At 40.9% G+C, this 24,173-nt stretch overlaps 1 protein-coding gene across 1 annotated transcript in view; it reads right to left on the bottom strand.

The window, feature by feature from the left end:
• Positions 1-2,299: 2,299 nt before the first annotated feature.
• The window catches only part of SKOR2 (SKI family transcriptional corepressor 2), a 27,792-nt gene continuing 5,918 nt past the window's right edge, over positions 2,300-24,173 (bottom strand). Inside the window, exons 4-8 of the mRNA XM_054810149.1 lie at positions 19,203-19,268; positions 18,718-18,816; positions 13,050-13,117; positions 4,325-4,389; positions 2,300-2,377 (exon numbers count right to left, since the gene is read on the bottom strand). Coding sequence (XP_054666124.1) covers positions 4,327-4,389; positions 13,050-13,117; positions 18,718-18,816; positions 19,203-19,268 — 296 coding nt within the window. The 3' untranslated portion in view covers positions 2,300-2,377; positions 4,325-4,326. The remainder of the gene's footprint in view (positions 2,378-4,324; positions 4,390-13,049; positions 13,118-18,717; positions 18,817-19,202; positions 19,269-24,173) is intronic.

Genomic DNA, 24,173 nt, shown 5'->3' with positions numbered 1-24,173 from the left:
CCTGAACGCTGCTGAGCAGAAAGTAGAAAACAAAGAGATCTGCTGTAGATCCTTCATGTCTGCTCCTGGGCCTGATTCTCAAATGGTGAGGGATAAGGGGTGACTCTGACCACATCCAGGAGCTCTGGCACTCAGAAACTATTAGAGCAGTAACTTCTTATTGAGCAACAGGATTACTTTATGTGCGGGCAAAATTTTTGATCTATAATGGTAAGACATTTTACTACCATGCTACAGCTGAGTTAATTCATCACAGAAAACATCATCATGTCACTCTATACTATAATCTATATAGCACCCTATATCCTGAATACTCTATGCAGCTCATTTTCCATGTCATACGATATTGCTGATCAGGAAAAGGTACATGAAGGCTACAAAGCTATGGGACTGTTTCTGTTGGGAGGGATGACCACCTGGAAGAGACAACCAGAAAGGCTCGATAGATGCCTCTGAGATCATGACTGGCATGAAGAAGGTGGACAAGGATTGCCAGCCATCAACTGGCAGCTGGTCCTGTCCAATACAAGTCCCGTGTATAAAATGAGGCTAATAGGTGGCACCTACAAACATCAGAAGCTGTTTTTTTATTACCTCACAACCTGTACTTAAGCTGTAGAGCTTACTGCCACAGGATGCTGTAAGCTGCTAAAAGTGTGCCTGGGTTTTAAAAAGTCACTGGACAAGTTCATGGAAATAAAAATCTGTTGAAGGTTATTAAAAATATCATGTCTAGATCAGAAAACCCATGAGCTGTAAATCATTAGATACTAAAAAAGATTCTGGGAACGTATCTCTAACTGCTTGAGTGCTTTCACAAAGTATCTGATTGCATCTACTACTGGGAACAGGGTACTGGCACAGATGAACTTTCGGTCTGACCCGGTCCAGCTTTTCTGGCGCTTTTGTTGCTTTTTTCCACACTACAAAAGCCATCATGCTGCCAGTTCAGTGAGTCTTGTATTTGAATCTTGTCCACTCACCTACTTCAGGAGCAAACTACACGGGGAAAGGCAGGTAAGCAGGCTGTACCCTTCCTCCCCTGCCTTCTAGATCTGTCGGGCTGCACCGCAGGGAAAGCCAGCTGATTTAATGTCCCAGGGATTTGCTGGGAAGGAGGGGAATATTGAGAGAGCAAGATATCCAAATGCTGGGGGTGGCTGAAACTGCTTTCAGATGCTGGCAACACTGCATTGGTGTGGGTGATCTTCCACACAGTGATACACTCAGGGATGACACCGCACTTGGGACTGAGATCTTTTGCACGAAGATGAATTTTACTCAGGAAAGGCCCGGCAATCGGGGTGTTGCACATCATCAGGGAAAGACTTGAAAGACTATGGCTGTGGTCTTCTAAAGTCGACTGACTTTAGCATAAGTCTCCCTTTATTTCTGTCTCCATAAGGTACTTCCTGAAGTTCTACTAAATCTACTTCCAAACATTTTCTAAATAACCAGAGGCAGAGGATTTCTGCCATGAAATACTTCAACACATTATTTGTGAATTAAAATACTTCTAAAAAGATATTCTTGGGGATAAATTTCCCAGTTCTTTTCTTTAGTACAGTAAGCATAACATTAAATTACAGGGAAGCTCAACTATTATCTCATAGTTTTCTTTTTTTTATTATAGACTTTTTATCCACATGAATGATAAAGAAACTACAACAGAGTTAAATACCTTTTTTGATAACAGTGATTATATTCTTAATTACACTCAATATTAAATTGTAAAATATTTCCAGAGGAGTACAATCTTAATTCATACAGCAGGCAAAATACCAGAGGAGGAAGGGGCCGAGGGAGAGGGGTGTGAGAATTTCCAGTCTGCTTTTAAAAAGCACTGTGTATGGCTAACGCTGCTCTATCCATCCATCCATCCATCCATCCATCCATCCAAATGTGGCTCTGGCCCATCTGGTAAAACACATTTCTTTCCATAAAACAATCACTATTCAAAAGCAAAAGATGAACTGGCAGATGTTGTCAGTGTTTGTGGCGTTGAAAGGATTGGCAGTTCCTTTCACAGCTTATCTGTACGATTCATCAAAAGCATTTTCTCTATCAAGTTCAGTAGTCGTTCTAAAAACACAAAGACTTAAACTTTGGTACCACCAAAAAAGATCCAGGACAGGCATTTTTTGATTTTTTTTTGTTGTTTTGTTTTTACTAATAAATGGCTGCTACATTCTATTTTACATGGTTGTCCATGATGGTCACTTTGAGGTCACTTGTCCTCGGGTTCAGAAGAACCTGATTTGTTTTGTTTATTTTTTAAATCCCCAAGCACTTCCATTTTCTCAGTCTTTATACAAGTCAGGTTTCTGAGTAGTAGGTTATAACTTACAAGGTAACAGCTGCAAAAGATCCTGTGCTTCTAGGAATTAAAAAAAGAAAAGAGAAAAAGACAATGTGTTACCAAGACTAAGCCCAAGTTTGATATTTCTTTACTCACAGAATTACAACATTTATTTACAATCCTTGAAAAAGGGATAAACATAAGTCACTCGCTCCAGAAGCATCCTCTGAGACTTTGCTAGTTAGTATCTGGAAATACTCACATTAAAGATGTAGTGCAAATTGTAACTGACTGAAGTGCGACTAGACACAACAAGACCTGCTGTGGAAAGGAACACAGAGCCCAACAAGGGCAGCAAAGGCTTGCTGAGAAACACAAAGCATTAAATAGCGGTTGCTCTGCAGCGCACGGGGCCCTCACCCCCTTGGTGTATTGTGTAGGTATGTATGTGCGTACACGTTTCTTCTTGAGGCAATTCTTTTCTGCTTGGCACATTGAGAATCTGAAATTGCTTCTGAACGATATAGTTGTGATTCTCTGCTTGACTGATTTAGCTTAGCAGTTAAGTAACAACTAATCTTTCAAAAGCACTAGGGCCTACTTAGAGAAATCCCCGTTGTCTGCAGGGATGGTGTGCCACTGGAAACAAAAACAGCGTGAGAAATGCATCCACCTTTCACACTCTCAGCAAATAAGAAGGAAATGTTCGTAGCTGTGATGCCAGCACCTTCCTTGCAGGGATTGTCAACTGATGAAAACCTGATGCTGGGAACAAATGGTGCTGCCATCCTCAGGCAGACTTTTATTGTCGATCTGTGCTTTGGACAAGGCACTCAGGGCAGGACATGCTGCTTCTCATCTGGGAAGGCATACTGTTTTATTCAGGATATTAATATCACCGAATTTATTTTAAATCAGTGCTCAGATTAATGTAGACTCAACTGGAAAATGCTGGTGGTTGGTAAGAACGTATGCACGAGAGGGCAAATTAGACCAACTTGATGCTTAAATTAATCTCCTTATCTCAGTAGGCAGAGCTCAAGGCCACAGACACAGGTTATCTGGTTACCCTATACTTACTCCTAATGTTTTTAAGTATCTGCTTCTTCTGTATCTCAGGTAAACCTCCATCACCTGTACTATCAAACCCTTCTCACGTGCCCCAGACTTTCTCTTGAATACCTCTACTCTGTGCATTACTGAGGTCTCTATGTATGAATAGCTCTTTTTTTCCCCATCTGCCTACTCCACCTCAGGGATTTTTTCAGTGAATCCACAAGCCAGATTTTATGCCATAACATCGCAGCAGGGTTACTAGCTTTTTGCCTCTCTGTCCCCAAGCCCTAATCTTCTTTTTTTACCAGGAAAAAAAAGAGAGAATGTAATTTAATGTTAAGGCTTTAGCACCCAAAACGGGTATTTCCCAGGCCACTGATGATGGAGATGGTATTCCTTCTAACTGACTGCTTCTAAAAAAAATATACTCCTGAAAAATGCAGTGTTTGGTTTAGGAAGATCCCGCACATGGGCAACAGGATAATCAGCATCTGCAGGAGACTGAACTACAGAAAACAGTATTGCTGTAGTTCTGTAAAGCTCCCAAAATATACTGCTCTTGCCTGGAGAAGCTCCATTATGGGTAGAAAACCCCATCCCTACCTAGCTGTGTGTGAACTTTTACCGCATGGTGAATGCAAAGGTATTTCCCTCCTTCCACTGAAGTTACACGACCTTGATGCCACTGCCAGTGCCAGAGAGCAGAAGCACATGCTCAGGCAATTAGATCTGGATTCACCCAACAGTCAACTCCCAATAGTACGTTCTACCACAGTGAAGCCTCGTAATTTGTATGACATGCTAGTTATCACCTTCAGCCCATAGGAGAACGCCTCCACAGACAGAGCTTTTAGATCAGAATCTGTAACATCATGCAACAGAATCATTCTCTTAATTCTTGCAATGCCTGCAAAGAAAAACATGACAGCTGGGCAAGGCAGAATAAGATCTCTTCTTTCACAAGCTCACCTTTAGCTTTTGCTGAGGTGTGCGCCAAGCTTTTCTTTCCTGATCAAGCTTGCTGCATATGGAATCTGCAATGACACAGAAATAAAGCCACCGCTTTAAGCCAAGGTTTGGCTAACAAGACATGCAAGCTGGAATCCCTGCAAATGAAAGGTTTTGTTTGCCTCCCCACATCATTTTAGGAAACAGTGCCTTAAATTAAAGGATTGAACTCTTTACAAAACTGCAAGAACATGGAAGCAGAAATAAAATAAAAATGGCCCAAATTAAAACAACAGATAGATCTTAAAATACAATGTAAAAGACGTCTTCTGATGTTTTGTCTATGCCAGTTGCTGACAAAAAGTAAAGCCACCACCCATTCTGCTACCTGTGAGACGACAAAAATCAGGTGTCTGTTAACAGCCAACACACACTGATCTCTGCACAACTGAAATACAGCAGCGTGAGAGTACAAGACTTCATGTATTTGTATCACCATAGTTAGGAAGTTCATAGTAGTTATCTCTAACTTGCACCAATCTGAGGGAAGCCACTGAAGTGGAACAAATAATTAAAGAAAAACAGAGAACATATTAGGGAACACAGTTATATTTAGAAACAAAGTGGGATGATGTGCTCACTAGGTACTGGGAATACAGTACAGGGCTGCTCTTTTTCAGTGCTGGGCCTTTAGAATGCAACAAAACTAAATTGCTCTGAGACTTCGCCATAGCTGGGAATCCAAGTGACTACAAACCCACTATTCTTCAATGCTGCCTTTTGGAAGGACCGTTGGAGGAATTTAGGTTGGGATCAGAAAAATCTATGTCCCTGCACTCCCAGGTGCTGTTGCACACCGAGGTGACCTGCTTCTGCTGTCAGGCACTCCAGAATATATTCACAAATAATGTCAAATACATTACTGCAAGCTGACAAATAGGCTGGGCTGAAGGCAGGAACAAGGCCTTAAGCTGCACAAACAGCAGAAGGGACAGGTAAATGCACAGAGCTCAAGTGACCTGCCCCACACACATAATAACACACTAGAAAGGTGAACTTACATCAGTATTCACTGAATATATACCTAGTGTGCATCCCTGTTTTGGTTTTAATTATATTATGCCCACAGCATGCAAGGACAGCTGTGCAAGTTGTGCTCAGTGTGTCTCCAGGCTGGTGTAAAGTGCAGTATCTACGGTGTCACCTCTCTCCATCCCTGCCTTCCTTAATGAGGAAACGAGCAGGGAAGGCTCAGGATGAGAGGAAAGAAAGGGGCATTTGCAGCTCAGGAACTAACCCTTTCACTGCTCGAGAAAGGAGGTCAATCTGAAAGCAGCAGCACCAGGAAGCAGCAGTGCCTGCAAAGATGAGCCATCCAGCTGAATGAAAGTGGAAGCCTTTCACGGGGGCATGCCACTTCCCCCACTGCACAGCCCTGGGAAATGTGCATGCATGAACTGAGAGGACAAAACCACTGATGATCTGAAAAGACCCAGGATCTAGGTGTTTCTTCTGACTACTCCTATAACCCCTGCCCTTCACAGAAGCTGAAAGCAAGGAGGAAGCTTACTGCCAGATCCCCAAAAAAAACAGAGCTCTTCTCTCCACTGAGGCCTTGAACAGAGCTGCCTTCCAGGGCACGGTGCTTGCAAAGGCTGGAAAGCTCCTCTCCGAACCACAGCAGAGAGGAATATGCAAAGAAACTGTTTACCTGATCATCCATTTGCATGGTTTAGATTCAAAGTGGAGGCACAAACTGCCTGAACAAGCACATTTCAGCTGAGACCTGTGATGCTTCACCACTGCTTTCCTCCTCTCTCCCACTCACACACTCACAACGGCCAACAGGCAACATTGCTTTGCATGGCCGCCAATTATATAGGACATCTCCCAAGCTGTACTGACCTAGATAATACAACGGGGTACATTCTGTCAGAAATTAACTGTTCTTAATCCACTTCTCTGCTATATTTGGTACATCAGCATCTTTTCAATGTGTGTTGGTTTATCCATTCTACGGGTAATAAATGAAACTGGGAGACGTGGGTGTCCAATAGGGAAATGATGACTTTCTTCACAAGTTAAATCACCTACAATGTCATCTACTTTTGTCATTGGAACAGCATTTTAGAACTCTGGTGCTGCGGTGGAATAGTGTTTTGGGCTCTTCGTGACAGTACAGTCCCCTTTTGTGCATCCATGGTGACTGTTGTGATGAAGATAGGATTGACACTCAAATGGGCATGAAGATCCAATGCATGGCCCTTATCGAAGGGTGTACGCCCCTGCCAGCAATAACAGAAGTGCAGATAGTTCGGTTTTAAGTAGCAAGCAATCTGTTTCTTATGACTAAGTTGACATTAATAAGAAATAAGTCACAATGGGAGCAGATCTGTAGGGTGCAGGAGAAGGACCCACTGTCCATACTGCATTTTTCTTGGGAGTTTTATTTCAGGCTAGCTCTAGCCTGGTTCTGGGTACTGATTACTAATAAAGAGCTAGACACACTCCTGGAACACATCCTTGTTTGCTTCATCTGGAAGGAATCCAGTTTCAAGCTCCGAGTCTGCTCCACAACATGAGCCAAAGCACAGATAAGTGGATAGGATTGAGGATTCATTTCTAAAGTGCATGTCTGATCCCTGCAACACTTGGCCATCAAAGAAGCATCTGTACACCATCCTCTTTTGGAGACTTCACCTTTGCATCCCATCTCTAGGTGGGGTACACAATACATCACCCTGAATTCTGTTGCTTGAAGAGGGAATCTTCAGTACCTCGAAGCACTATTACCTGATGTGTATCTACAGGTATTTAGTTAAACAATTCTCATTTCCAGGGAGTGCGCTTGAGACCTCAGTCAGAACACTGTCCGGTCAAGACAGCCCTTCCAAATGCAAAGCATATTTATGCAGGAAAGGAGACAGATGTGCAGCTGAACTGCCACTGGAAAACCACAGTCTCTGCACACGTGGTGCTGCTGAATAGAATGATGCATGGTATTAAACAGAAGAAAAAGCACGCACTGAGCCTTTGACAGCTGGAGGAGGAATCTAAATTGCCAACGGTATGCCCTAGAGGGTGACACTCCGCTACTGCACTGTGAAAGTATTTATAGCTGCGTGGGCTGAGTTCAGAGGCTCTTCTCTCCCTGGAGGGTAGTGGCATGTACCGGTCTGCACAAGATGCAAGGTAACAGAGAGCCACAGCTGGAGTATGCAGTCTCTCTCCTACGTACTTTTAAGCACCAGAGCACACTAGCACAATAGAAAAAAGGATTTTGCAGACAGGTGATAGCAGAGGCTGGCTTGTGGCTCTCTGGTACGTGCATTCATTTTGGATCAGAATTTCTGCAGGTACTAAAGAAAAGGAAGCTTTTACTTCTGGTCTTAATTACCATTAATTCTACAAGGCATTCCTTAACATTTGAATTTACTGGAGAAAGAGGCACAGCACCATCTTATTAACCCAACGCATATCCAGATGCATTGTCAAGATACAAGTTTTGCACACCTGTCTTGAAAAAGCAGAGAGTGGCAAACAAAATTCTACTGAAAATAGTACTTGTCAGCTCGTTTTTCTGTATAGAGTCAGGGATGGGTATGCTGCCTTCAGCACAAAAAGGATATATTCCTAATTTGTACCACTAAACTTGGAGACGAACTCCACCAAAAATCAAATTAAGATAACAGAACATGTATAAACAGACCTGCAGTATCATCCGAATTGCCAAAGCACAGAAGTTAATGAAAGAAAATATAAACATCTCTGGTTTTTGGGGGGAGCAAGGTAATGAAATCTGCCTTGGAGTCTGCAAGACACAGTAAACACAGTTCCAGAAATGCTCTTTCACCTGTTATTATCTGGGTGTCAGTAGACAGGCACTTCAGCACAAGATGCAGCTCAAGAAATCCTAGAGCCGTTCTGCTGAACTGATGTTTGCCTCTAACATTCTTGTCAAGGTCAATCAATCTAGCTGGACCACTTTAAGCAGAGGACCAAAACAGAAATCCCAATAAAGCACTGCTATTTCCTATTTCCACTTTTCGAATGCGGGGTGACAGGCATGCAGTGACCAAGGTCTCCACACACAAAAATGTGGATATTCCTTGCTTGTATAATGAAAACATTCGTTGTACAAAAGCACCCACTTTCCACATACAACCTAAAATAGGAATTAAACCTACTGGTGCTTTTCTTAATTACAGTAGGACCCAGAGGAACATGATTTCATACCACTGAAGATCTACCAACATTACCACATGTAGATTTTTTATTCTTTTAAACACTCCCTATGAATCTTTAAAGATCAGGAGGAAAGATGATGCAGAGATAGAAATCAATTTTTCAGGTAGATAGTTCCTGGTGTATTTTATTGTCTGCTGCTGAAGAACAGAGTTGATTCAAAGCAGCACTGAGACTAGAAGGCCATCAAACATCAGAGACTTCCAGCTGGATCCAGTTCTGAGCTCTGAACGTTATCAGCCCAAAGTTAGGTTAGCAAGGAGGAAGTCAGTTCATGGGATTATAAATACATTAACAAAACCCCAAACAAAACCAAAGCAACACTCTCCATTTGATCTGGAAAGACAAGAGACTGCCTGAGTAATTCACATTTCTAACATGTCTCAAAGACCCGCTGCCTTTTACCCCTATGTAAAATTAGTGGAATTTATCACTATAATTACTTATCTAAACCACAACGGCAGGATGACAAACACCACCTTAGCTTTTCCTGATGGATAGGTCACAACTGTGGTCAGTGCTTCCTGGGAACCTACAAACTACTTGAAAGGGAGCCTTGAAAGGAAATTAAGAAAAGCTAGCCTGTTTGCAGGAGGCTTAAATTTGCTGCTTGGTCCTCTACTTCGCTGTGGCAATGTTTTAGCGGGGTTCACAAAAACATAAAAGGATAAAAATTGTCATGCTGGGAATGCTGTTTCTGATCTTTTTTCTCCCACTAGGTAGCTAGGAAGAAAGTTCATGCTTTTTAAATTTGATCCACTAACATAGAAGACAATATCAGACAGATAGGGAGTCTCAAGCAGGAGCTGACTCAGTACTTTGTTAGGCTGGCTGGGTGTCTTGACAGATGAATTCTGGTCAAACTAGACAGAAAATGGCAACTCTACAGCCAAGTGAGTTCTTCTGAAGCTGTACCACATGTGCCGTGTTAGAATTTCCCCCAGCCTGCTGGTCAGTGATGACTTCTCAGTGGCCCTTTCTGCACAGCTTAATAACAGAAGCCATATGATCCATGCCTCAATCCATATGTAAAATCCATACTAAGTACAGTGCGTGTACTTGGAGGTCATATGTAAAATCTATGACCTCCAAATACATGCACTGTACTTAGCTAGTTTGGAAGACAGCACCTTGAAAGAGCAAGAAGAGAAAAATGCATTAAGTGACTTAAGGTCCATTTTCTTGTTAAATATGATGATTGGTTGCTTCCTGGCACTCGGCCGAGAGCTTGGCACAAACAGGTTGCAATCCTTCCCGGTAGCTGCTCCAGACACTCCGACCAACTCCTTTCTCAACAGAAATTGCTGATGGCCCTACAATGTCCCACTGCTCCAGCTACCTACCTAGCCAGCTTATGTCCAAAGAAGCCAACATCCATCACAGAGGATGTAACAGAACAGGACCCTCCATTTTCCCAGTGATATAAGCCTTACTCCTAACTTTCAGGAAGCCATAAAATAATTTTTTTTAAAGTCTCGAGTGGACAGATCATTGAAATAAAACCCCATTGATTAAACACTGCTTTAACTGAGGATTTAATGAAGAGTGTTAAACCCGCGACAGTCCCAGCTGCTGCGGGTGTAGTGACGGCCATGAGCGGCAGAGGGCACCCAGAGCCCACGCCGGCGCCCCCGGAGCTGCCACCCCACTCATTGCGCTGGGCTCCACGCGTGGCCATTTGTCATCGCCTTCTGCACTGCAGTTTCACAATGTCACCCAAGAACTGTGAGAAATAAGCGTTAGATTCAGTGTTCAGTACCGGTTGGGCATGAAGCACTACCTTCAAGCAGTCCTTTCCGTGTAACGCTCAGGTTACAGTGGGTGTTCGCAATAGAAAGTTTTCAAATACAATTATATTTGGTTAATTAATTCATGTTTAGCTTCAGCTTTTATTCCAGACATCTCTGACACATCAAACACTCCAAGGCAATTTATTTTAAAGTCTGACTACCCAGTTACGCAGCTTGAAGCATTCCAGATCACAGTGAATGAAACCATTGTTACGGCAAAACCTGCTTCTGGTACCCACTGTCACAAGAGATGCCTTCATGATCATGCACAAGTCTTCAGGAAGGGCTAATTTAGGTTGTATAATCCTTCGGTGGCAAGAAGAGCCAAAAGAATCTGACTCTGTGCATTTATATTGTTTGTAAAATAAAAAGAGCAATTAAGCCAAGTTCTGTGGCTAGTTATACCAGTAAATTTTGAGCTTAATACTACAAAGGTATACACCTATGAAGCTGTAAGTAAAATTAAGATTTAAGTATGCATTAAACCCTTCTGCTTTTCCCTTTGCACTTTTATGGTGACAAGAAAATTAGGTGTGGGCAGCTCTGTTAAAGCAATAGTGCAGAGTCCCAGGTACACACAAAACAAAACAACAACCACCAAACAAGCAAAAAATCAAAAGTAACCACACTTTTTGTGTGTTCTGCACCAAAAGCTTTAAGAGATCCATGATATAACCCAAGAAAGCCAAAGAAGTTCTATCATTAGCACATTCAGCTCATTAATCTTAATTCTAGATAGAAGCATACAAGCTATATTCACATGAATGAATTAAAGTAACTGCAGGGATTATCACATCAAAAGTGCTGACTCCATTTCAGTTATCAACTAAAACATCACTGAAGATTTCTGCATCCAGCTTGAACAAACACTGGTTATTATCTCTCAGTTCTTCAAATGCAAACATCCTTTTATCGGTCTTGCTGATACACAGCCTGCCTCACTGATGCCAGGAGGGATACCCAAATGTGAGCGTAAAGACTTACTGATGATTAGACAACTTTTCTATTAATGATCATTAAACTCAGGCAGTGAGTGAAGAGGTCCTGAATTGGTCCGGTATATTAAATGTTGAAACTAGTCACTGTAAGTACATTCAGGCAGCTCTGTTTAATGATTAAATGACTATTAGTCTCTCTGTAGCATGCATCAGTAAGTGAAAAGGGTGTGAATTACATGATCATATTTCTTTTCCTGCCTGAGAAAAAGCACTACACTGAACCTTGTGATTCCTCCACTTCTTCTAAAACAGAAAAAACACTACAGCTGGCTCGCTGGAGGTCTGGGATATCTAGTTTCAGAAACAACTTCACAATTGGACCACAAAGCCAATGGCAGAGATGATCCATTCTCTCCCTAGGAGGGAAATTTAGGTTCAAGTTCAGCTGACACAAGAGATAAAGGCTGAAGTGGGCCCACAAAATTTGTGCTTAAATGTGATTCACAGCAGTAATCAGACAGGTCACCTGCCTCAAGTACAAAGCGGCAGGGGAAGTACTTTTCAGGATGACATCCTAATTACCATCTTCTGTGACAATGCAATTCACAAATTAAGCCAAACTCCCTGCCTGGCATTGAGAGACAAAGGGGAACACAGTAACTACTGGATGCATTAAAGTGTGGAGACCAGCAGCAAAAAATCTCAAAGATGTTCAGATCTTGAAATTCCTCCATAAACAACCTCCTTCAAGCACCCTCCATCTCTCATTGAAATCTCTGAAGTCAGCAGGAAAAGGGAGCAGGAATGTTCGTCAGCTCTAAAAATAAGGCCACTCCTAAATGCCTCTAAACATAGGTGCACAAGTTTGACAATCCTGGCCTTCAGCTTTATTTTTACGTTCTAACTCATCAATTAGAAAATGACAGTACCAGAAGGCTGGACAATGCCTTCTCTGCACCAGGGTCTGTGACAAGCACAAGGAAAAGTTAGATGCTCGAGCACAGGGCTGATTCAGGTAAGCGGGGATATTTGGCAAGCTTGTCTTAAAAAAGAAGAATGTTGAATAATGTCAGACTGATCACAGAAGAAGCACTAGCAAAGTAAGCCTCCCATTCGTTATGATGCCCTGCTCTTAAAACCACACTACATAGTATCTGAGTAAGAAACAGCTTCACATACTCCACCTCTTGCTTGTACTGGATTAAGTATGTCAAGTTTTCAAAACAGCACAGTCATATATGCAATGATCTAGAGTTGCACTAACGGACATGCAAAATCCCTCTTGATTTTAAAATAACAAGCAAGAGACCAAAGAGCAACATGTGCCTGCACTGAACTGTGTTTTGGCAACTCGATCCTTTACTGCTGAGTTAAGCACTTCTTCTAGTGGCTGAAATTTCAAAAAGGTTTATTTGCCAGAGAGAAGCTGGCCTCACACCGACTTCCTATCATACAAGGTAGAAACATTTAACTGCTTAAGGTTTACCACTTCAGTCCTCATGGTTCTCTCTGAAGAAGCACCTCTCGGTGTTGAGTCAACACATTTTGTTTAGTTGAAACATGAAGACCCATCTGGTTACTGTACGAAAGTAAATCTCCAGGTAATTAGACTCTAAACCAGCTGAGAACTGCAAGCTTATGTCTCGCTAAGTATAAGGTAATATGACCACAGTAATAGTACATCTGCATGGCTCACAAAGGAAAAGTTTGAGGAGTGCACTTAAAAAACAAAGCGACAGTTCATAACATTTTTAGCAGAGAAGGCAAACTTACAATTTGTAGCTGCTGTACCATTTCTTCTCTGTATGCCAGTTCCCGCTTCATCTGATCTTGAAAATTATCTGTAAGAAGAAAGGGAGGACCAAAAAAAAAAAAAAAAAAAAAAAAAGGAGTAATTAAAACAGAGACCACACAGCAAAATTCATATAAATCAAACTGAATCAAACCCAATCACTACCAAGGAACTGTGAAGCACCACAGAGCCCTTCACCCAATTAAATGCATGCCTAACAAAAAATTCTTCTCTAGTAGGAGACACCATACACAACAGAAAAATGCTGGAAAAAAACAGGTTCAGCTACTTCCCCAATTAGCAAATGTAGGCTGCTAAGTTTCTGTTGCTACCATTCATTCCCACAGTGATTTTCTCAATGGGCCAGCCTCTGCAGTCATTAGTCAAACTTCTACCAACACTGAAGAGAAGGGCAAAAACTGCTCTTCTTTGCTTTGGCATAAATCTGTTGACATCAATATGAGTGTCCAATATGTGAGAACAGAAAGCGTTCAAGGATGCAGGGTTTGATTTGTAGTTTGTAACATAGTGCTGACGGCTTTGAACAAAAATCAGACTAAAGCTCCATAAACAGCGATGTGGAACTCTGAAGGGAAAAAGTCTTAATTAAAAAGACAGATCCTGGACAGATGGGCTACAGCACAGGCCAGCCTTCCTGCTCCAGTAGCTCCTCTTTCCTTTATTTTCCTCCTCAGTAACCATTTCAGACAAAATTTCATTTGGTAGAAGATTAATTGTTGCTCTGTGTTCCATAACACTGCTGCTGGAGGGTGGGGAAAAAGAAAAACATAAACAAAACTATTGACAAGAAGCAAATAACTTGAAGAGTTGCATGAGGAAGACCTGGGTGCAACGATGGACTATTAAACGGAAAAGGAAAGAAAACCCATTCCAACCAACATCATTTTGATCCGGGAGACTGAAGCCAGTCCTGGACCACAGAAGCAGCAAGGTGAATGCCAACAGAAAACAGCATGGAGCACCTCAACACCCAGAGCGTGGAGAAGAGCACTAAAAGACCAAGGCAGCTAAAATGGTTTATTTATAACTAACCAATCAAAAGAGTTAAATAGTCACACTGGTTGCTGGGACACTAGCCCAGGACTTTTAAATTGGATATTAGGAAAAATTTCTTCACCAAATGGGTTGTTATGCACGGGAATGGGCTGCCCAGGGAAGTGGTGGAGTCACCATCCCTGGAGGTATTTAAAAGATGCGTAGATGTGGTGCTTAGGGACATGGTTTAGCAGTTGGACTTAGCAGTGCTACAGTAGTGGTTGGACTTGGTGGTCTTAAAGGTCTTTTCCAACCAAAACGATTCTATGATTCTATGACTCAGTAAGCCTGGGTTCAATACCTGACTCTGTGTGTCTGTCTCTCCATGCCTCCTTTCATTACCAGTAAAGCAGGAATAATAGCACTGCTTCATCTGCCAAGTGCGTTGGGACGACTGTGGGATACTTTGATAGCACAGCAATGGGAGTCACAGAAATACCTAAATTGCAATGGAAAAATTTGAGCCCAGGTGAGAACAAGCAGCTCCTACTAATACTCCGTGTGCTGCTGCAGTGCTCACCCACTCCCAAACCAGCCGCACAGCCTCACCACGACTTCTCAACTCCAAAAGCAGGAGCAGGCAGGCAGTAAGCAGCCGTGGCACGATACGTACCTCAGCTGCGGGGAAAGGGGAAGTGTCCCCATCAAGTGTGGGCATAGGGAGGGGCTGGAAGAAAGTACAAGAGGGCAGAGCTCTGTCCTCCTCTTTCACACAAGAATTCTGCCCTCTCAGATTGATGAGCAAAAGTTGTTATTTAAAAGGCAATGAGGTACTTAAGGACAACAAGAAAATAGCAATGAAACAAAGAAGATAGTGAGAAAACTTGTCAGGCTGAAACCATCAGGATCCAGCACAGCCACATAGAAAAGGACATAAAGACATCATCTTAATAAATTTCTTCAGAATTTCAGCAAATGCTTACAAAATTTTTCAGCCTATTTCCCCTACTCCAACTCGACCAGAAAAAGAAGCCAATCGAAATAAAGCAGGTTTGCAATTCCTCTCTTCCTAAACCCCAAAAACCTGTGCAGTCCTGTCCTGGTCACTAAAGGCTGATAGATCTGTACTAGCTACTACTGAGGTCCTCCAGCTGCCTATATGGAGCAATTTTCCTTCTCTCTTCAACGCTTCCCTCCTGACTGCCTTTTCACAGGCTCATCACCTTCTCAGAACAAACAGCTCAGAAATCTTGCTCAGTCCTGCACTGCAAATGTCCAAGCTCACAGTGGAAATGGGGTGTTAATGGTAAGGATAGCATTTTTTCCAGCAGCATTTATCTGAGTCTGAATGCTTACAGACAAAGCCATAAGCAATCCCCAAGAGAAAAGATATGAATATTTAAATAGTTTTCTTAACACAAAATTAAATACTTTAACTGCACAGACTACGTCTCCGCCATTTTATTACCATGTTGTTAAATGCAGCTGGACAAAATGCATGCCAGCCAACATCAAAGGCACAAACTAGCGGAGGGTTCTGGGAGAACACGCTGTCGTTATGCACAGGTGCACATATTTCTAGCAGGACAGCAAATTCTTTGATTTTCTTTAACTGATTTGATCTCTTTTTATCTTCTTCAGGTGATCTCTGCGTTGAGAGACTTTATAAGCAAAGGAAAACCTCATCTGCAGCTTTCAAATACAACAGCAATATAAAAAGTAAAGCTGAATACAGCAGAAGGACAAGGTCTGCTGTTTTATAAATTATCACAGGCCACATTTCAAGCAGGTCTAGCCACAGAGAAGTGAGCAGCATAGAACAGCTAAATGAGCTTGCAAATAAGACTGATTCTCATTTAATAGTGATTTCCACGAGGAGAACATGGAAACCAAACACCACTTACACATAAGACTGTACAGCACTGCTATGGATGATGGTTTGATACTATTAATGTATAATGCCCCAAAAGTGCTCAGTTCCAAATGCAAGACCCAAAGAATGGTGACTTTCAAAAGTTAACTCCAGGTAACCCAACAAGAGCATTTTCTAGAGAGACACGGCATTATCTTTGGCATCTCACACAGTGGCTCCCTGCTGAAACAGGGATGAATTTTGGTTGAGAAGACTTAAAAGCCAAAGGCTTCTTATTTATCCACAGACAGTGCAAAGCAGAGAGAGGGCCACCCCAACTCATGGGAGTGAGAATTACCCTGGCACTGTGTTCCTGTCTTCAGCAGCTTTAGGGATGGGACACAAATCCAGTCCCCGTGGCCACTCAGCCTGATGCTGCAGTAAGCCAGACTGGGATATAAAGCCTGTTACCTGCTTTTTGCTCCCTCAGGTGTCTCCAAGCCATGATAAATCCATCAATATAATTTTAATTTTACCTCCACTTTCCTTTCGTTGGATCTCTCCCTAGCTCCTCCCTATCCAACACCACTACAGGCAGTTAGTAACTTGGGAAACTTGGCAAAACAAATAGTTTCTAATACCTGACCTAAAGCAGCAGCCCCGTTCAGCAGCAGGAGTCTGGAACAGCCCCCATCTCTTTTGCTGGAACACATACTGCTCTAGAGAACAAACCACACTTAGCTTGTATTTTACACCTAGTTGCTTTACAAAGACCCTTTCTCTTGTTTTATTACATGCGGAGGAGGGGTGTTTTTTTGGTAAATCTAAATCTGTAAATAGGTTTTACGGTCACTTGTATATATTGTTTATAGCACATTATGTGTTTTCTATTTTAATCCTGAAGAAAATTGACCACTACTTTGTGGTACATTGAAACCACATATTTTTTCAAGCCAGCATACACGGTTGCCACTTCCTTGGTTGGCCGTACATGTTCTTTTCTTTTATTCGAATTGTATTTCATGTGGTTTAATTGCAGCGTTTATTTACATGGCAATGACAGAGCATTAATTTTACTGTAGAAGAACAAAAGGATAAATGAGTGACCTGAATGGCAAAACTCCAAGATGCCATTTCGCCAATACCACACATCAGTGTTTTGATGTACACAAATTATTTGAAAATTACCTCACTCCCAAACCCAAGTAATGACTGAATTTATACTTAAGGATGAGGTTATCCTCCTTTCATTAATATCTGTATCATCTCAGGCAGCTCTTCTCCTTTATTTATGAAGTCGTCTGCATCTTTCCATTTTGGGGCTAAAGATGGAATCATTCCCAGAGTCCTCACACTTCCTTGCTCCCCTGAACTTAGCCTGTCTGATGCTACAGAAAGGGGACAAATGTACTTTCTTTACATAATAGGAAAATGCTGTCTGTGTGCCCACCTTTTCCTGCAATTCAAGGAGGTGCAACACTCATCAGCTTGCGGCAGTGGGTTTTGGCTGACTGATTTACCTCTGGGGTACTGGCGCTACTGGTTTTTGTCCCTGGAGTTTTTATGAAGGAACTCAGAGGACTAACAAAACAGAGGGTTTCTGAACTCTTCAAGGAACTATGATAAACCAGCATGGGGGTACTTTGCATTGAGTGCTGGTCAAACATTTCGGTCACGCAGGAGTTTGCAAATGGCAGAAGAGCCTGACAATTAGTCTGGGAAGGTTTTAATATGATTATCTTAGCTTACTGCAAGGCAAGTAACTCCGTGGTGCTCCATCCACATATAGTCTCACAGGAAAACGAGGACAAAAATTAAGAATTTTAAGAAGCAGAGTTTAAAAAACCTCACATCATCATCATTAGGAACACATTGAATAGACATGCTATCAGACCTCCTCTGGACTTCATGAAGAAGCAAAAGGTGGGTACAAACATGCTTTTTCCTTCAGGTTGCATTTCATACTGAACTGGGGGGACTGTCTGGGCAGGCAGCTGCAGAGCCATGGCAGCCAGGCACGGGGAAGCCTGCACAACAGTACTGATCTCTGTGGTGCCGTGTTACAGATGGGCAGAGAGCAATGGAGATCTAGCTCTGTAACACTACATTCACTGCATGTTGGAGAGCCCTCACTGTGTCTTCTAGCTTGTCCTGACGTGCATGGGATTTATCCTGAAAGCATGCCAGTTCTTTCCAGTGTAATTTGAAAGGCCTCAATCAATAGATCTTCTTCCATATCCCTGTGCATGCAGTTCAACTTTTTGGCAGCTTCATGAAAACCCTACTAATTGTCCATTTTGCTTTCTTTCATTTAACACATGCCTAGCACATTCCATCAGCTGTGGTGAAACGGCCATCTCAAGTAATCCATCTCTAGAGGAAAAATCCAAATAGGTCTTTCTACTCCTTAAACACAGGCCAAATCAATTCTCCAGCATCAGCTAGAACCACCTAAAGACGACTATTAAGTACTCTGTCTTCAAAAGCCTCCAAGAAGCTGATTAAGACCACTGACATTGCTGTACCCCAAGAAGCCCCAGACATGTTTCTGTCTACTCACTGTATTCAATGTTATCAAAACCAGTAAAATAATACACCAAAATAGACATCCAGCTTCGTATTTTCTTTACAAGAGACCTGCTTGGGCAGCCTGAAAAGCCACAGCAGAAGTGCCATCAACTTCAGCAGAACTAAGCCAAAGATTCTGGCAAGACCACTGAGAACGTATCTCTCCCATTTTAACAATCTGACAACAACCAACCAACCACAAATAACACCAAAACCACAGATATGTGTCTTACTGAAGACTGGGAAAGACGCATTTCCTTTCAACACCTGGAACTCCTGTTCTAGTCTCCTCCGTAAGTCGATCTGTTCAAACAAAACCTTCTGGAGTTCCTCTAACAAAGAGAAAAGAAAAGTGGCTTTGCTAATCTGTATAAATAATTCTTGAAAGAACAGTTGCAGAGCAATTCATTACTGTAAGACAAAATATTTTAGCAGTTATAAAAAAAAGTGTTGCATAGACCTACAATAGATTTTGTGCAGAAAGCCATGAATATAAATCAATGTAATATATTATTTTAAAGTATTATATTACAGTGTCATGTATTGATTGATATATATGCATTAATCTCAATTATATCCACCCAAAGGTCCATATATTATTCATATGTTACTTGACAAGCTTAAAATATGGTGCAGAACAAAAGTGCCCCCTATTATCCTCATATTCTATTAAAACAAAGAGCAGTTTTATAACGTAAGAGGCCTTTATTTATTTTACCTTTCCCCATGTTTTCCACATCCTTCTTCAGTGAATGAGGTGAATTGGTTTCTTGTGTGTGTTCACCTTAAAAAAAGAGAAGGAAAAAAGTTATTGATTTACCAATATTGCTTTTCATCAGTATTGTCCTCACTGTGGAACTGCTTCAGAGAATCTGGAGTAAAAAGGAAAAAAAATACAGAAAGAGTAAGATTGAGGTTTATCTACGTATCTCCGCGTGTGTGTAACACAAATGTTTGCAGGACTCGTACTTGCTTCAGTAGAGTATCTACCTACACCATGGCCTCCTGCAGACAAGACCTGACGTCTCCTTGATACCTATGAGCGCTCCTCTTACACGTCATCTGCTGAACTGATCCCCGCTTTCACTCTAACCCCTCCTGAAGATGCTCTTATCAGAGTACGACTAGGAATGAGCTGGGAAATGGGCAGAGCCTTCTCCTCACTCTCATCTCCTCTCTTCACAACAGGAAGTCCATGCTATCTAGCTGGGCAGTTCTGAAATCCACAGGCAAAATGCTTTTTGCACAAGCCTCTCTGCCTTCATCAGCTCTTTACCTTTATCATCTTCTAAAGCTCTATGGCACAGGCTTAGTGTAACTGGATATAATTTATATCCAGCTGAGATAAAATTGACATTCATGGTATTTGCATCTCAAGGATACACCTCTGAGGTCAACCAATTCAGAGACTTCTACCTTAGGTTGCTCATGTAACTTTTAATCATATAGTAGTAAAGAATTTTCTAGATAACAGAATTTGACTATTTCCAGATATATGCATGGTACTTTTCAGCCCTTTTCCTTTACAAATAAAATAAAATTTAAAAAATCTTCACAAGGTGTTAAGTTCATCTGGATGACCATTTGACTTCATATGAACCTTCTGACAGAAGGTGTTATTTTAATTATCCTCTGGACCTGTGAATTTTTTCTCTAATTTCTATGGACGGGATTTTGCAACAAAAAGCCATGGAAAAAGATGTTTTTCACAGAAAAAATATAACTTTCAATGGAATTAATGGGAGATTTTCTATTATTTACAGCTGAAGTAGAAATAGAATCTCAATAATTAAGAAAATATTTGGTAAATAACCAATTATTGAACTAATTGGACTAATTCTTGGTTTAGTCCAGACAGTAAATACACATCATTAACTCTACTGATGAGTAATCACGACAAAGACATACACGTAAAGCTACTCATGTGTTTATGTATTTGGAAGAAAGAAGCATGGAGGAAATACCTTGATTTTTTTTGGAAAATAAAAAGCCATATCACTGAATAGTGCTACCACATAACAGATAACAGCTACTTAAAAACCTCATATTGTCACTGTGCATTTGATAGCAGGTCATCACAATAAGCTCATTTTAAAGTTGAATTGGTAAGTCTTGTTTTACATGCAGACAGAAATCTTTTGCAAAACATTTACTTCTGTTTTTAAAAAAATCAATGCATTCTTATATCCAGTAAACCTTGAAGTCACAGTATATGAATCCCATATCCAATAGCTATGCATTTTAGCATCTGCTATCTCTTCATTCCTTAAAAAAAAAAAAAAAAAAAAAAAAGGCAACCACTCATTCAGGCATACACATTTACACAACTCACACCTGGTGCCAGCAATTCCATTTTAAAAATCTGTTTACATAACACAATGATAAAAAAAAATATTTTTTGCATTACATTTGATATAAACAAAGTGGTTTCTACAGGTAAGTTGTTTCACCACTTTAAAAGAAATAGCAAGCTTAAAAATAAAAAGAAAAATACATCACTTTTTGGGCAGACATTTGAGATGTTTCCATAATGTAAAATGGTCTCTTTTTTTTTTTTTTCAGTTAGCATAATTCTGTTTTTAACAGGATTGTTAACAAAAGAAGTATTTTGTTAGATAAATTAGGCTACACAAAATCAAAAAAAAAAATTTAAATTTAGGAAGGGTATATTTATTGAATTATAAATAGTAGTATATTTTTCCAATCAGTTTCTTTCATTGGGGCATTCCTTTCTGAATGCTTTATGTGCAATTTTGAGGGATAACAGACTCACAGACAGAAGGTAACTGGATTTTTCAAGGGGGATGAAGAAAAAGGGGAAGAAACTAGGTCCTAGCACAGAGCATGGCAGCAACATAGCTCTTTTCCATTTGCTTGGTTGAGCTTTTAGGGCCGTATGGTTGGAGGCTGCCGACTCACTGGGACTGAAAGAACTGCATCAAAATGAAAACAAGGGCATGTAGCATGAAGAATAACTTCTCCAGCGTCTGCAGCCTTCCTACCAAGCTGCCAAAAAGCCTTAGAAAATTCCCCATCCTTGCCCCCCAAATAAGTAAGGAACAGGATGGGAAAACTGAAGGTATTTAAAGGCAAAACCCAGCACATACAGTTTTAAAGAATAACTGCATTTTTAAACTGCTTTCTGATATTAAAAAAAAAAGCCTCAACATTATTATTTTTAACAGTAATAATAATCAGATGGGTTTCACCTTTCCAGTCCCCCTGATAATGATAATCAGGAGCCTGCTCTTCTCCGTTTTTCCATACTTCCCAGAGGCCTCATCATGTGTTGTGTACTGTTCTACCTTAATTGAAAGGGAGGAGGTATTGAATATTTAACCAGCTTCCTTTCTCTTAAATGTTAATTAAAAGCTAAATAGGTGTTTAAAAACAAACAAACAGAAAGCCCAAAGAATTTTAATCAGTCTAAGAAAAAATCACTTCCCCTTCTAATAGCTCCACCATAACTCTCTTGGGCCTTGTCTACAAACTTGTAGCAGCATTTAAAACAGCAGCACTGAAAGCTGTGCAGCCCCTCAGTACGGACACCTAGATTTTCTTTAAGAGAGGCCTATTTCAGTTTATTCAGAAAAATCAAACTATATCTCAACCATCTGCTGGCTAGGGGAAAAGGGGATGAAGTACTCATAGTCAGTTTGCACTGCCTCTGCTAAAGCTTTTGGTACCTCTATTCTTCCCGATTAGCTCAAGTGCACAGGCATTGCTATTCTGGCATGAAGGTACACGGGTTGTATTTTTGGGTTACACATATGGCTTTTTTATCCTGGAACATCCACATCCACCCACGGAGGAAAAGAAAAATGATGTCTGTAGGTAGGAACACCTCAAATTACTTTATTAGTACTCTGAAAATGAGAGGTGCCGGTTTGTAAATTGACACAACCTCAGCTCTTGTGATGCCACCATTTTATTAGCTCTACACCCACTGGAGTGGTTAAGATTTGAATTTTTAATAAAAGAAACAAGCAGAAACATCTCTAAATGTATTCTCCTCAAAATAAATGCACATTGCCCTCATCGTACAAAACCAAACCAGACATAAGCCAGGTTACCTCTTCACACTGTGCCACCTAGAGCAATCTCCCACAGTCCTTCCTTGGGAAGCTCTCAAAGTGCTCTTCCAACAGCGGCTAAAAACTTCCACGCTGGCCCAGACAACTCAGCTACATCAATGAGCAACTGATTTGATACATCAAGGGGCAACTGATTTGCCACATCAACAGGCATCTGATTTGCCCAGCGCAGAGCTCTGATGGATCGGGAATATAACTCAGCTCTCCTGACTCTCAGCCCTGTGCCTTGACCCCAACTCGTATTCTCTACAATTCTCACTACACCTGCAGTGCCAAACCACATCAATAGAAATTTTCTACCCACCTGTCTCTCAGCATCATCCCTACTATTCCTGGACGGTACTCAAATATTGCAGAGCACACAATTACTGCAGCTCACTCCTACCAGGTGAGCTTTACCATTGTGAAGCCCACAGCATCGATGGTCTACCATAACTTAAACATCCACCAGCGTTTTTACCTAGAGAGTGCATTGTCTGCAGACACAAAGGCCGCAGCAGTGAAGATGTTGGTATCTTCTGGTTATAAATATATATATACATATATATCCATTTAAAAACTACAGGCAGATGTGAACCGGCAGACTTTCAGAGCTCCAAAGGCTCCATCTGTATTCGCAATTAATTACTTGCTTTAAGACACACACAGTTATTGTGTATGTCCTGAAGAAATCCTACCCTTTCTGAAAACATTCATGCATTGTGCATATTCATGCTGCTTTTTGAGGAAATAATCAATAGGATAATCAGCACTCAGGAAAATATGCCTATTTTAGGAACGCATCTTTTAAGTGCTCTTCTGTGCTGGGGCTGATACATACGTCTTACAAAGTCTGAAGCTTCAAATGTTAATTTGCCCCGAAAGTGGTTTAACTTTAAAACAAAAGAGTTCTTTTTTGTTGTTGTTTTTACACAGATAAAGCCTCATTTGTAACCTCCATTTAAAGTTTAAAACATGAGCAGCCGATTAAAAAACATCCGCATTGAAGTACTAACGGATAGAGGAGAAAACAGTTTCAGGATTTCAAACCAAATGTTCAAAAACTGCGACCAATTTAAAAATATGAAATGTTCTAGAGAGATGACAAATCAGTTCGCTTTTGATCTGAACCTTATGCCTACATCTGGGAAATATTTCATAACTTTATTCTAGAAGCATGAGGGATAGAAAATTTCTAATTCTTAATTTGTTTTAAATGGAAGCTGAGATTCTCTCCAGATTCCAGAGCATGGTGCTTTAAAAAAACCAAGCAAACAACAATAAACCTAATATTGTGAGCCTTGCAAAAAATAAAGAAATTCCACAATGTTTCCCCCTCTTAATAATTCAGAGAGAAGTCCTAACAGAAAAGAAAAGAGACAGGAATAGTAAATAACGTCCCAGTTCTACAGTCCGTCTGCAGTTTTGTCTGTTGTGCAGATCCATGTATTTATACACGATCTTACCTACTAATATGCAGTGCTGGGTCCCACATCTGGAACTATACCTCGTCTTTCCCCATTTCAACTTTTAACTTCTTTTCTTTTTTTGCAAACACCTTCCATAATAACATTTTATGTCATTTAACTTCTAGATCCAATGCTTTACCACTTATC

Source organism: Grus americana, chromosome Z (assembly GCF_028858705.1).
Source record: "Grus americana isolate bGruAme1 chromosome Z, bGruAme1.mat, whole genome shotgun sequence".
Lineage (NCBI taxonomy): Eukaryota > Metazoa > Chordata > Aves > Gruiformes > Gruidae > Grus > Grus americana.
This window is presented reverse-complemented; position numbering and strand designations above follow the sequence as displayed.